Consider the following 13,613-nt stretch of genomic DNA (forward strand, 5'->3'; position numbering starts at 1 on the left):
AAGTTTTGCATTATTTCAACACAGCAAATAATCATGTACAAAATGAATAACAATAATTGAGTCATACTTACCTTTAATCTTTGAAAATTAGCAAAAGTTATATTTTTGTGCATCTCTTTTTGGACCGGATAGAAGAGAGAAGGGAGAGTGAAACAGTAGAGATAGGGGACAAGGCTACAAAAGGATAAAGGGGGTAAATACTTTGGAGAATGATTACAGGAACACACACAAGGGGTAGTGGATGACGAACAAAAAGAAGCAACCAGTTATTTGAAGCACTCTGCCTCTATGTTTCACAGAAGGAATGGTGTTATTTTCATCATAGGCCTTGTTGACTCCTCTCCAAATGTAGAGTTAATGGTTGTGGCCAAAAAGATAAATCTTGGTCTCATAATTCCAAAGGACTTTGGTCCAGAAGTTTGGAGGCACATCTCTGTGTTGTTTGTAAGCGAGCGATTTTGTGGCATTTACACAAAAAGGCTTTCTTCTGGCGATTCAACCATGCAGCCCATTTTTCATCCTGGATCACAGCTGAAGTTATTTCTGGGGTTTTATTTCCATCCCTAAAAATGTGTCTGGCAGTTGTGACAGAAAGGTTTGTGGCTGTTGCTTGGTTTCAACAGAACTCCTCACTTTCCACTTCCTGATCAAAATTTGAAGACTGCTGACTGGCATTCTCAGTTCCTTGGATATCTGATTGTATCCTATCCCTTTCGGATTTTACGCAGTTCAGTTACCTTTTCCCGTAGATCTTTTGACTGCTCTTTAGCTTTTGACTCAGGATCCAGAAATGTCCGTGCAGCACTGGAGGGATGCAAGGCTTTGTTGCGAGCCCAGAAACTCCAAGATCTTTTGTGCCCACACATTAATTACAGGCAGACGAGTCACAGGTGAGGATGGATACCTTCACCTGCCATTCAAACCCTTTTGTTTTAACTTGTGTGTTTTCAGAACAAAGTCATCAGAATATATGGGAAAAAATTTCATACTCTCTGTAAAATGACCAAAAAATCATCACTTCTTCCAGGGTTTTGACAACTTATGGGCACAACTGAAATCTGTGTAATAGTTGATTTTATTTCTATTGGAACCTGGAGATGATTGACAATAAAATGTGGGGACTTCCTCTTCTCCAGTGCTTCTCAAATAGTGAGGTACGCACCCTCCTGATGCGATGCCAGGGGGGGCGCGCAGTAGTAGCGGTTTTAGGAACATGTAATACAGGCAATTGCCCGGGGCGCAAATTTAAAGAGGGTGGTGGTGACAGTGGCTCAGTGCTTAAAAAAATCTGCGCCATTATTGGTTTCCTATTATCTGTTGTCTCACACAGTTTGTAACAGCCTGAAACTGTGAACTGCCATCCCTGCAGCTGCTCCTGTCTCACGCGGCTGCGTGTGGGAGAATGAAAGGGGAGGGGTAGTGGGCTCAGGCTGCGAGGTGGAACGGCGCACTCGAGCAGCCTCTATTGCGCAACACCAGGATCATCCAGTGCCTTTAGATGACTCAGCTCATGCTACCAATGTCATTCTTTATTAACTATTGTAGAAAATTTGATGACGTGTCTTTATTTTCCATTTAAATATATTCTTTGTCTGCCTGTCGTTTAGTTGGTGTCAACATGCGAAACAGTTTCTTTTTCCAAGGGGGGGACCTTGCAAAAATAATTGAGAAGCACTGCTCTACTCCAAAATTTTTCCTTTATTTACATCTTTATGAAGAGAATACAGGAATATGTGCAGAAAAAAAAGGTAAAAATGTGCACAAATGGAATACAGCATGTAAATGTTATTGTTCTGCCAAACAGCCTAACCACAGTTGTAGTTTTAAAATAAACACCCTTTTCTACGGGTTAGAAGCTTTTCCAAGAGACCAACAATATTTTATACATTGCTTTTTCACAAACTTTAAAGGACATTGTCATTGAGTTGTACTTGAAATAAACAGTCTACTGCATTTTTATAAATAAGTTCAACATCTTGCTTGAAATATAAAGCAAAAACATGCAAACCAAACAAGATCTAACCACTGGTAAAGTAAATAAAGAACAGTGCAAACCTGTGGTGACAACATGATGAGTATTTGGACAGAAATGCTTCGTCTCCTCTGTGCTTAATGGAAACATGTTTATTTTTACACTAAAAACATATAATACAGCTATGAATGGACACAGTAACAAAGTCTGGACAAAGTCATTGATTGGGACACTACAAGAGTAAAAGAGCATCACTTTTCAATGTTTTTCTAAGCATTTTCACTTTACAAGAGACAACAACTTCTGCACGCTACTGTTTTTCTTGTGTGCAAAAGTACAACATTTTGTTTTGAATATAAATATAATGTAAACACATTGAAACCAAGCAAAATATTTCCAGAAAGCCCCACTATACCAGAATTATTTACACTATTTAACCCTTGTGCTATCCTAGGCACTTTAACAATGAGAGTGGGGTCATCTAGACCCACTAGACAGTGTGCTGAACCTTTTTCTTCAATGATTTGTGATCTTCACAAAAGGTGGAGAGGATTACATGAAATCCTCTCCACCTTTATCATGGTAGGAACAAAATGTCAATGGTCATTTTGACTCCATAGGATTGCACAAGGGATAAGATCATTGGAAGGCAAAAACTAATTTTAATCCATTACTGTCACATTAAAAAAAATGTATTACTTTGAATAAATAAAAGTGGAAGTATCGATTGCATGACTCTCCTAAATGTGTTTTGCATGCAGTTTTTATTTGTTCAGTCAGACATTTGAAGTTAGGGAAGTAAAATGCCCGGCAGACGGAATGGTTGCTGGGAAATGATGCCAGGATGAGAGTTGATTGTTACAAGTAGAGCGGCTGTTCGTCAGGTCTGAAGCCATAGGCGGTGGCTGGTCGTCCAGGCGATGAGCTGGTCTGATCGAACACATCACTCACATCTCTGACAAAAAAAAAATGTAAGTGATTCACATTAAGCAGAAAACTGACAAACAATAGTTCATTTTGTCAGTTATGGTTTCTGATATCTCACCTTGTAAGGTGAGAGTCTCCATTCTGAGGCTGAAAAGGATTGAATAAATCTGGACTGACTGAAACATCTGCTGGAATTATTCCATCTGGAAAAATATTCATAAATAAGCAGTTACATCAAAGTACTTTGTGTTGATCCTCTTCAGGTTTGGACAGAAGGCGTTAAACCCCACATTTCACGTCTGAAGTTATTCTAATCCTCACAAGTCTTACCTGCGCTGTAGAACAGATCAGTCCTCTCATTATCATACAGATATGGTTCAGGCTCATCCGCCTGGCGGCTCTCAACCATCTCCAACCATTGGTTGTTGTGGAAACGGAACTTCTCTGACTGAATCTTCCTTCCCCATTCCTCATCGTACTCCTGATAAATAAAACATTTACTGTGAGGAGGCGGTGGTTCCTTTTGTGATAAAAACAAGACAAATGCATGCCATACATACACCTTTCATCCACAACATCAATTTGGCGTCACTTACAGCGATGATGTCCAGAGTGTTGTCACACACTTTTCTGATCTCGGCATTCTTGTCATGCATCAGATCAATCAGGTAAGCTGGAGCTTCTGAAGTGATGATTAAAGAAAATGAGGAGAAGTAGAGAAAACAGCTTCATGTCTTCTTGGAGATCCACGAAGCAGGAAGAACTACTGGTCCATTTACACGAAAACCAAGAAAGGATACGGGTTTCTTTGATGATGACATCACGGGTGGCCTGATGAAACACCATCTGATAGAAGACGTAAACAATCTGACACACAAACTCGTCATCCTCCTGCTGGGCTGCGTTGAGAGAACAATTGAGTAAAAAGACTAAGAAAATAGTTATTATTATGTAAAAATAATGTATTGAGACTCATTTTCAATTGAACCACAGGAATCTGTTTTACCATTTAGCAGCTCAATAAGAGCTGGAATTATGCCAGATTTAGCCAGCATGACGGCGCAAGCGTGGTCCATGGAGACAGTTCCAATCATTATGACCACTTCCAGGGTGAGGTCGCCCTCGGCAGAGCCTGAAAAACATACAATGACAGGACAAGAGTCGCAACTTTAGCTCGGATTTAAACTCAGAGTCCATCTCAGTTTTTGACACATTATTTCCTTAAAAAATACTAAGATGAAGTGACAGCTACTCTTGTTTGAAAAAATTTTGAATTATTTCCATTCTATATTTTTTTACTTTAACATTCTTAGTTTTAGTTTGGTGGAAAACCAATAAAAAGTTAAGAATTTGTATTTTAATTTTGTTTTTAGAAAGCAAAAACATGCAAGTATCTAATAACATTGTTTTGCACAATGAGGCTTTTTGGTGTAAAAAAAAAAAAAAAGGATGAGCAAACATCCTTTAAAGTCTTAAAAATATTTTTTCTAGATACTTCAGAAAAACCAGAAGTACCTGGTTTGAGTTGGTCTTTGAGGTAAGGTACCAGGTTGTACTCCTTCAATACCAACTCCCAGTCCAGGTCTGGAATGGTGAGGTTTGCTAGGGTCCCCAGACACTCCAGAACCCATTCCTCCTCTTCCTCTGCCTGAATTTCTGCTGCGAGGTCGCCCACAAAATCCTGACAGAATGAAAAACCAGATCCTTTAAAAACACAACAAAAACCTAACCTAAAAAGCAACAACATTACAGCCTTGGTTTTATGAATTGACTGTATATGAGAACTGGACTTAGTGGCCCCTCCTCTCTCATATTTGGAATAGGAAGTGCCTGCTGGCTCCAAAAAGCCAAAATCCCATAGACTTCTGTAGAGAAATAAACATCCATTTGTAAGAATGAACAAATGTACCCCAAAGATGTGTGCTGAGCCCCCTTCTCTTCACTCTGCTGACTCACAACTACACCCCAACATCAAGCTCCAACCTCTTCATCAAGTTTGCAGATGACACAACAGTGGTGGGTCTCATCAACAACAACGACGATGAGACCACGTACAGAAGTGAGGTGAGCAGGCTGGCTCTGTGGTGCAAAGACAACAATCTCCACCTGAATGTGGAGAAGACAGAGGAGATGGTTTTGGACTTCAGGAGAACTCACACCCAGCACGCTCCACTGATCATCAATGGTGCTGCTGTGGAAAGGGTGAGCTGCACCAAGTTCCTGGGGGTGCACATTTCCGATGACCTGTCTTGGAACCACAACACTGCATCACTGGCCAAGAAAGCCCAACAACGCCTGTACTTCCTCCGCAAACTGAAGAGGGCCAGAGCTCCTCCCCCCATCATGCAGACCTTCTACAGGGGCGCCATGGAGAGCATCCTGACCAGCTGCATCACCGTGTGGTACGGAGCCTGCACCGCGTCCTGCCGGGAGACTCTGCAGCACATTGCCTCTCGGCAAAGCCATGAGGACAGCAGGGGACCCCTCACAGCCGTCCCAGAGACACTGTTGCCATCAGGGAGGAGGCTGCAAAGTCTTCAGGCCAGAACCAGCAGACTCAAGGACAGTTTCCTCCATCAGGCGATAAGGAAACTCAACTCCCTCCCTGCCCCACCACCTCTGCCCCCTCCACTCCCTGCTACAAACTCACACTGAAAAACTTTCACACATGTTCAGAAATTCATCTTCCCCAAAGACTGCCATCACCGACACATCTACTTACTGTTCTTAGCACTGTTGTCACTTTAAACTGCCACTTTAACCATCTCAGTGCTCTTTTGCACTGTTTAGATTGCTGTTATTCTTCTTCTTATTACTGTTATTTTATTTTAATATTTTATAAGCTGCTTGCACTGTGGGGCGAGAGGAAAGTAATTTCATCTGTGCTGTATGTCTTGTGTATGCAGCATATTTGACAATAAAGCTGACTTTGACTTTTAAAAGTATTCGGTTTCATGTCGAATTTTCAAAGTGCTTGATTGGCAGATTCTCCTCAGCCCTCTTTCAAATGAACGTGGACTTCCAACAAGCTCATTCCTGATTGGAGGAAGTGATTCCCATAGAAATGTTGACTCAGATCGACTTGCACCAATCACTGCCAAACTGACAATGTCTGGTTCCAAAATGGCGATGTCTGTATCTTGAAAAAAAAGGCAACTAAATTGGCTTCATTTGGTTGGAACCATAAGTAAGCCATTTTCTATGGGTGACGTCACACTCACTCAGTCCGGTTCTCTCATACAGTCACCGGGTTTCTGTATCAACTCACTATGAATAAAACTTTTGTAGGACCATCATGCTGTGAGATGTTTCTGATCATCTTCATCAGAAGGCAGGCTTTGGTCTTGAGAGCTCTCTTCATGAGCATCTTCAGTCCATTTCCTACAAACAGACAGAATACAAATAATAATTTTTTATTCTTTTTACCGGATGGCTCTTTTCAGGAAGAATCTGTTAGTGTAAAGTTAAAACACCTTCACACATGAGTTGAGCGTTCTTCTTGTTTGCAGCCAGGTTGATGAGGAGAGAAATGAGTTCAACTTCCATGTCCTCTTTGCCGTGCTCGTACAGCCTTTGCATTAGCTGATCCAGACACAAGCACATGTTCAGGACGCTCTTTGGAAGTATGGGACATTGTTCAGCATAGTGGGTCAAACTGTACCTGAGGCACACAGTCGGTGTAAGCAAACATGCCCCTGAAGCGCTCTTCCATGCTAATGTGGTACAGGATCCGCATGATGACTGCACGGTTGTTCTCGTCTCCTGAATCAAGCAGACAAAAATGTAAAGATTTAAAACTTGATTCATACTAGAGCCCACAGCCGTCAGCCGTGGTGTGTTGGCGCAACTTTTAATTTTATTTATTTATTTATTTTTTTTACTTAGCTTTTGAGCAAAGATTTCACTCCCGCCACAGGCTCAAAAACCGATGAAAATTCACTAACGATACCAAAACACACGGATCAGGGATATCCAAAGGAAGTTTTGAAATTATTATGGGATGGCCACAGGACCTACAGCTTGCCGGCCATTTAGTGTAAAATTGCGTGCTTTTCACAATTTCACACCATAAGGGAATAGAAAACTTTTACTTGAGCGATCATGAAAAGTTTCATACGCGAGCCATCAGATTAAGCCAACAACCACGACTTAAGTTTTGTTGACATGTGACCTTGGGAAGAGGCCACCATCATGAAATTAAAAAAAACAACAACAAAAAAAAGAGTGTGAAGGGGTTTTCGCTCAGCCACTGACTCCAGGTAAAAAGGGGGTAAAAAGGTGACAAGGTTGCACCTGCAGGTCATACAACGCCACCTGCAGTTTTAATTCTGGGATCTGTAGCCAAGGATCCCATTATAGAATTCATCTGTTATTTAGGCACAAAGTCAAATCAAAAAACACAAACCCCCAAAATTAAAACATCAAATGTGTTTCAGAGATTCCTGTGATTCACCATCCAATTACAGAGGACCAAACTACAAAGATCCACAAGCAAGTTGGACCATGTTTCTAAATTGATTTTGGATAGAAAAAAAAAGGCTGAAATCTTATTACCCAACAATGCAGTCAGTTTAGGTAACAACCCAACTTCCACCATCTTGGCTTTAAGTCCCGAGTCAAAAGAGAGGTTGAACAGCAACCGCAGAGTTAAGTTCAGCAGGTCCTCATGCTCACACGGAACGAGACGCCCCAACTTCTCCACAGTATCCACCTCCGCCTGCCAGAACATCACACACCCATGTTTTTTACTGACAAAGCAGGAACAGACACATTTGATCAAAAAACAAACAAGCAATTTCAATAAAATACAGAGATTTTTAAGTTGCACTTAATTTTGGAACATCCAAAAATTAAATTGGTCAGCTTTATTATATGAACTAAGAAAAAAGAAATCAATATGACGCCTTCTTTTTGTCATTTATAGTAATTAGTTGTGAATATATTGCAATATATTATAGTGTTGTTTGCTGAAACTAAAGCAGTGATCAAACATTTTGTGACACATTACTCATTAAATTCTCACTGGTAAGATTCTTTTAAATAATACAGCAAATATTTGAACAAAAAAAAAAAAGATATAAAGGAACAGATAAACATCTTGAACTTTGATCAGCATTTTAAGGATTTTACTGAAAGAAACAAAATCTGGTTTGAGTATTTGAACTGATTGTTCAATTCAGATAAAATATTAAAAACACGTTTTTAAGTGAGAAAAATAATAGAAGATGGAAGCCTCCACTGACCATGTCAGTTTTGTTTTCCAGAAAGATGGACAGTTTTTTCAGGAATGAAACCACCAGCACCAGCAGCTCCTCGTCGTTGCGTTCAAGAAGTTTGACCAGCAGTCCAACTATGTTTTTATTTCTCATCTTCAGTTCTGTCCTTGTGTCCTCAGCAAGGTTCAGCAAAAGATAAAGAGAGACTGGAGGAATGAAAAAAGTCTATTGTCATTTGAAGCATTAGTTATAGAAGTGCAAATGGTTTGTAGTGCAACTAAGATATTGATTCTAATATCACTTTCGGGGATAAAACTGCAGCACAAATGTAACATAAGGGTTTGCTATACCTCTGAGCAGCTCCTCCTGCTTAGTCAGCAGGCTTTGGTACTTTTTCAGAACTTTGTCCTGATCTCTTCTCAGAGAGCCGTTTTCTGGAGCTGATTCACGTGCACAAAAATTAAGGAAATACTCAGTGCAAGTCAGACAAACTACACAGGAGCAGCGAGGCTAGAAATGACAGAATAAAAAAAGGATATAAGCCTTGTTTTTCTTGCGCAGCTCCTCGCACCAAACATCGTGTCTCTTTATCTCATGATCCAGCACACTCATGCACAGCGCTCCAATTTTATGGTGACTCACTACAGCGTGAAACTGTGAGAAACTGAAGCCAAAAATACAAAATGGTGAAGACTTCATATGTTAAATAAATGCAAGGCAGTGTTTTTGTGTTTTACCTGGAGAAGCAGAAAAAGATGTAAATGATAATGGTTGCCAGGTCCACACTCTGTTTCCAGTCTTCTCTCAGGATTCTAGCCAGGGCGCCAAGAGCTGCTTCTGTAAATGCATAGTCATGTTGTGATTAGATTATTTGTGTGCAGAAGATTGTAGCGCCTGTGATAAATAAGGACTTCTAAAGTTGTGAGAATCTTGGCTCGAAATTAGAAATCTGAGGAGAACAAGCTATTTTCTATGCTACGTCAGAAACTGAAGATCATGAACAAGAACATGAGGCATGGAGGGAAATCAGCAAACATGTACTTTCCACTTTTTTATGTGGGAGGACAATAAAATATAAGTACATTGCAAATATGCAGACAAAAACGCACCTGCACAACAGTTTTTGCTATTCTTAACATGTTCTTGGAGCATTTTGCTGATGATAGAGGACATTTGCACAGAAAATTAAGTTTAAAATTGCATTTTTGAGTTTGTTTTTTTGGAGCAGACAAAAAAATATGCCGTTGGAAAAAGCTTGTAGGTGAAAAATGTTATAGTCATAATCAAAAGACCACTGGGAACACGTTTAAAAGATGTTCTGTGTGGGATTTTAAAAACACTGTTTCTACCCACCCTATCTACGTTGAAGAGTATGCAGTGTGATGATTGTCACTGATTGTTTGGGATGCAAAAACGATTTGGCTGGTGCATAAGTAATTATGTATTAAAATGCATTTTTGTAACTGAATAACTGAAGAAAGTTTCCGTCTGTATACAGTAAATACATTTCACGCTTAGACTGAACACAACAAGAAAGTAAATTGACTTCATGCCATTGTGCAGGAGTTCCTCCAGGTTGTCGGGGTTACGGGCCAGCTGCAGAATGAGAGCAGATGCTCGGATCTTTTCTGGGATGCCTTCATAGAGCAGCTCCACGTACTCATCTATTTTAGTTATACTAGCTTCTTCATTTAACTAGAAAGACAAAAAAAGGCAAACAAAATGTGGTTGACTTTAAAAGGAAAAAGCACTTTAACAGATAAGGATTTCATCTGTTTGCTGTGTTGAATGAAGTCTTTACCTCCAGTCCTTCAAATGGTGTCAGATCTTTGGGCTTCACTTGTCTTTTCTCTTTCCTTTCCACTGGTAATAATAAAAACACATTCATATACAATAAATCATTATAGTTTTTTTAAAAAAAGCTAATTTTTTCAACAGTTTATGTTATTATTTTACAAAAAGTTTGTTTAGTACCATAACGAGAACATCACTGAATCATAAAGCCTATTTCTATTTTGGCATATTACGTTTAAAACGTTCAAACCCTGAAACCATTTTTCTGTACAAATTATGAGCTTGAGAACCTGAAGTGTTTGCAAACAAAAAGAAACTAAAAGCATCTCCTAGAACGTGCTCGGCCTAAATGTCTGACCTTTACCCTCCACCGGGGAGGACTTTCTGTTCTGCAGGTAGTAGAGGAGCTGCTCCACTTGTGGCAAACGGGAGGCAGGGAGGAGTTTGCACTCCTCCACCACTTTCTTAGCCAACGCTGCCACATCTGTGGTAGGAGAGAGGCTCTTCAAACGGATTCTAAATGGAGAGAAGGGCAAACATTGAAGCATCACAAATAACTGACTCCATCTATTATTTCCATTTGGAGAATGTAGAGGCTGATGCATTTAGAAGTAGCTAATTTTTCATTGTTAATCATTGCAAAAATGTATAACAATGCTAATCCAGTTTTGGTGGATACAACTTTTAAACAAATCCAAACTAACTTAACAAGTTAATCAATCCGTTTGATTTAAATATAGGAAAGATAACAAGAAACATACATTTTTTGTCCTTCTTTGCGTTCACCAAGCACAGGACCTCCACCACCTCCTAAGACAGCAGCCTGAACCTCGTAGTGAACAACCAGAGCCTTCTCTGTGGGATGGACATCCAGACTCCCTAACGTCACTTTGCTGGGGATCAAAATTGAACAAATATGAGGTCAAAATGTTAACAGTCTAAAATGTCTTGTGAAAAAAACAAACACATAATTATAATCTTTAATGACAGAGAACAAATAAACTCATCATCCTCTCCCTCCCTCTCACTCATGGTGCAGAGACTTAACCATAGTAGGACATAATAACTAGGCAAAACACAGTAAAACAGCTAAACAAATAAACAGCCTTGGTCAAAAACCCACACTTAAAACCAAATCCGTCCAGACAGGCAAAGGAAATGGTATCCCACAATCCCTTGCGGTGCCGCTCTAACAGCAGCATCAAAGTTACATCTACTTAATTGAATTAAATTGAATGAAAGTAAAATAAAAGTCTGATAACTACGTGTTATTTTTAAGCAGCCTTAACTAAAAAAAAGATTTATCTTAACTGAAGCAAATAATTAAGTTAGATCAATGTAAAAAAGTTTATCTTTCCTTTTTTATTAATTTCATTTCATTGTTTTTTTTCCAGTCTTGGATTGTTATTTTATTGCTATTTTTTATTATTGCTGCTTTCTTGCACTGTCATGCTAGTGAGAAACAACATCTCGTCTCATCTGTGTATTTCTCTGCAAATACTATATGTGGAATGACAATAAAACAAATCATGAATCTTGAACATCCATACATGGTCTTATCGCCCTCTCATGGTGGAAAAAGTATTATCTGAGCTTCTTCATCCACTAAATCATCTTCAAATGGACTCGCCATGCTCCTTCACCTCTCTGAAAACAAAGTAACCTTCAACTAAACCAGCTCCAGACCAGGTTATGTTCAGAGCAAGAGTTGCTATGGCAACTTGACATACCCTGAAACATACCTCCATTTTTGGAACTGAAAGATGAGGTTATCCGCTTCCTTAGCCTCAAACTTACCGTGGTAACTCGCATAACCTGCTTTCTGGAATGCCCCCCTTCACTGCTCAGTACCAGGTGCTTCTCTCTGAGTCACACTGGTTGAAATGTTAGCTGAAGATGTTCTGGATTGATTTTAGGTCAGTGAATAACATTGAATCAAATTGTTCAAAATGAAGCCAAATTGAAATCGATTGGCAAAAATACCGAATCGAATTGTTCAAATGAATCGTTACACCCCTAGTAGGTAGAGAGCCCTGCGAACAGAAACACAAACCGGGCGGGGTGAGTGTGGTAGTAGTGGATGGATCCACTGCAGTTCCACTGCAGGGAGACTGAAGGGAGATGGTTCCAAATGATCATTGAAAAAAGACTTGAACCATTAGCATGCCACCTTGATCCATCGCTCGGCCAACAGGAAAGTTGCTGACCCCAGCTGGGCAGTGATACTTTCCAGACCCAATTATCCAAAACTCCAATGTTTTACTTTGTGTTTCCTGTGGAACCACTGTTTCATGTGGCTGTTGCTGTTCCACTTTGGCAGTGGGGATAGCAGGACGGGCCATGATACCACGGCCTGGGTCTTATTTTGTATCTGCAAAGCCATGTGTCGTTATTTACTGCCCCTCCCAATATGATGATGTCAATCTTGTCGTACATTGCTGGACAACGGGAAAAGGATGGCCTATTGGAATCTCCATCGTCGACGTGTATCACAAACACTCGCGGACGCTGACTGTCTTATGACTGAAAACCAACAACCAGCTGTTGAAGCAGTAAAACAATACATATTATCTGTTGCCGTTTAAACTAGTCTCTCCATGTTTAGCTCATTAGCTAGGCTAGCAACCCCCTGATTTCCCATAAGCCCCTTCATTAAAAAAAAAAACCCTCAGGTAACAATTTAACATGCGTTTTGTTGTTGTTTTGTGCAAAGCAGCGACAGTCATCTTTAATTGCGAGATGTGGTGTACATTTAACAAAAAGAAAGCAAATAAATAACAGCACGCCTTTCTCTCCGTACCCATTAAGCAAAATATAAACGTGTTTGCTAGGCTATAGTCTTTCGTGAAGTGACGACTCTTGCGAATTACAAAAAACAAATACTTGCTGATATAATTAATCAATCACTTTTTCATTTAAATATTACAGAGCTCGTCTTCTTTCTTCTAGGCCTTGGTCGATGATCGATCGACAAAAAATAACTCATTCATTCTAACTCACCGTTTGAGGCAGCGCGTGTCTTCCTGCATTTTCTTGTAAATGTTAATTTACCCTTTTATTATTTCTATAGTTGTATCACATCTGATTGAGCTTACTCCGAAATCACAGCGGTTGCCCGTCACAGACTGTCAATGATAGCGGCAGTTAATACAATAATACAAAGCTAGAGGGTTAGCCGTCGGTGGGCAAATGGTGCCCTGAGTTATAACTTACAGGGGGAATGTAGACCCTAAGTAATGACTTTAAGGCAACATTTCAAATCCAAATCCTCACAGCTGGAAAAGAAATACGATCAGAAGCAGAAAGTAATGTGTAATAATACAATTTACACATACAATTGTATAGGGCACAGTTTAATGTCCACAACACAACTTGAGTCAGTAAAGGAGAGCTTTTTAAAATAATTCGAGCCGCTGTCGCAAATTTAATTGTAAGATACAATACTTTGTTCAGTCTCATTAAATCCCCCCTATATGTTATACTGTGCTTTGATAGATAGATAGATAGATAGATAGATAGATAGATAGATAGATAGATAGATAGATAGATAGATAGATAGATAGATAGATAGATAGATAGATAGATAGATAGATAGATAGATAGATAGATAGATAGATAGATAGATAGATAGATAGATAGATAGATCTTTATCATTAATTGTCATACCTTAAAAACAACCCATGGTAAAGACCTACCACTTAAAA

The 13,613-nt window shown here is 39.6% G+C and overlaps 1 protein-coding gene across 2 annotated transcripts; it reads right to left on the reverse strand.

The window, feature by feature from the left end:
• Positions 1-1,678: 1,678 nt before the first annotated feature.
• Positions 1,679-13,107, reverse strand: LOC101155384 (kinesin-associated protein 3). Of its 2 annotated transcripts, none has more exons than XM_011486641.4 (20): positions 12,910-13,107; positions 10,671-10,802; positions 10,268-10,425; positions 9,917-9,978; positions 9,669-9,810; positions 8,853-8,952; positions 8,655-8,779; positions 8,466-8,564; positions 8,143-8,321; positions 7,454-7,616; positions 6,561-6,661; positions 6,373-6,481; positions 6,168-6,280; positions 4,415-4,580; positions 3,906-4,031; positions 3,700-3,798; positions 3,496-3,581; positions 3,230-3,380; positions 3,018-3,102; positions 1,679-2,927 (listed from the first exon to the last, which is right to left on the reverse strand). In XM_011486641.4, the coding sequence occupies exons 1-20, from the start codon at positions 12,936-12,938 to the stop codon at positions 2,831-2,833; spliced, it is 2,322 nt and encodes a 773-aa protein (XP_011484943.1). In that variant the 5' UTR covers positions 12,939-13,107; the 3' UTR covers positions 1,679-2,830. The 2 variants fall into 2 exon arrangements, with proteins under 2 accessions (XP_011484943.1, XP_078791751.1); XM_078935625.1 differs by having other exon boundaries at positions 3,700-3,828.
• Between the last annotated feature and the right edge of the window lie 506 nt (positions 13,108-13,613).

The sequence above is a fragment of the Oryzias latipes genome, chromosome 17 (assembly GCF_053564925.1).
Source record: "Oryzias latipes strain Hd-rR chromosome 17, Olatipes_Hd-rR_3.1".
Taxonomy (NCBI): domain Eukaryota; kingdom Metazoa; phylum Chordata; class Actinopteri; order Beloniformes; family Adrianichthyidae; genus Oryzias; species Oryzias latipes.

What these genes read in the sequence shown, in the direction of transcription:
- LOC101155384 (XM_078935625.1), bottom strand. Translation starts at nt 12,938, where the DNA reads ATGCAGGAAGACACGCGCTGCCTCAAACG. An exon ending in GGAGGAACTCCTGCACAATG is followed by an intron (nt 8,953 to 9,668) that starts GCATGAAGTCAA and finishes ATGCATTTACAG; the next exon opens with AAGCAGCTCTTGGCGCCCTG. An exon ending in GCGCAAGAAAAACAAGGCTT is followed by an intron (nt 8,565 to 8,654) that starts ATATCCTTTTTT and finishes ATTTTTGTGCAC; the next exon opens with GTGAATCAGCTCCAGAAAAC.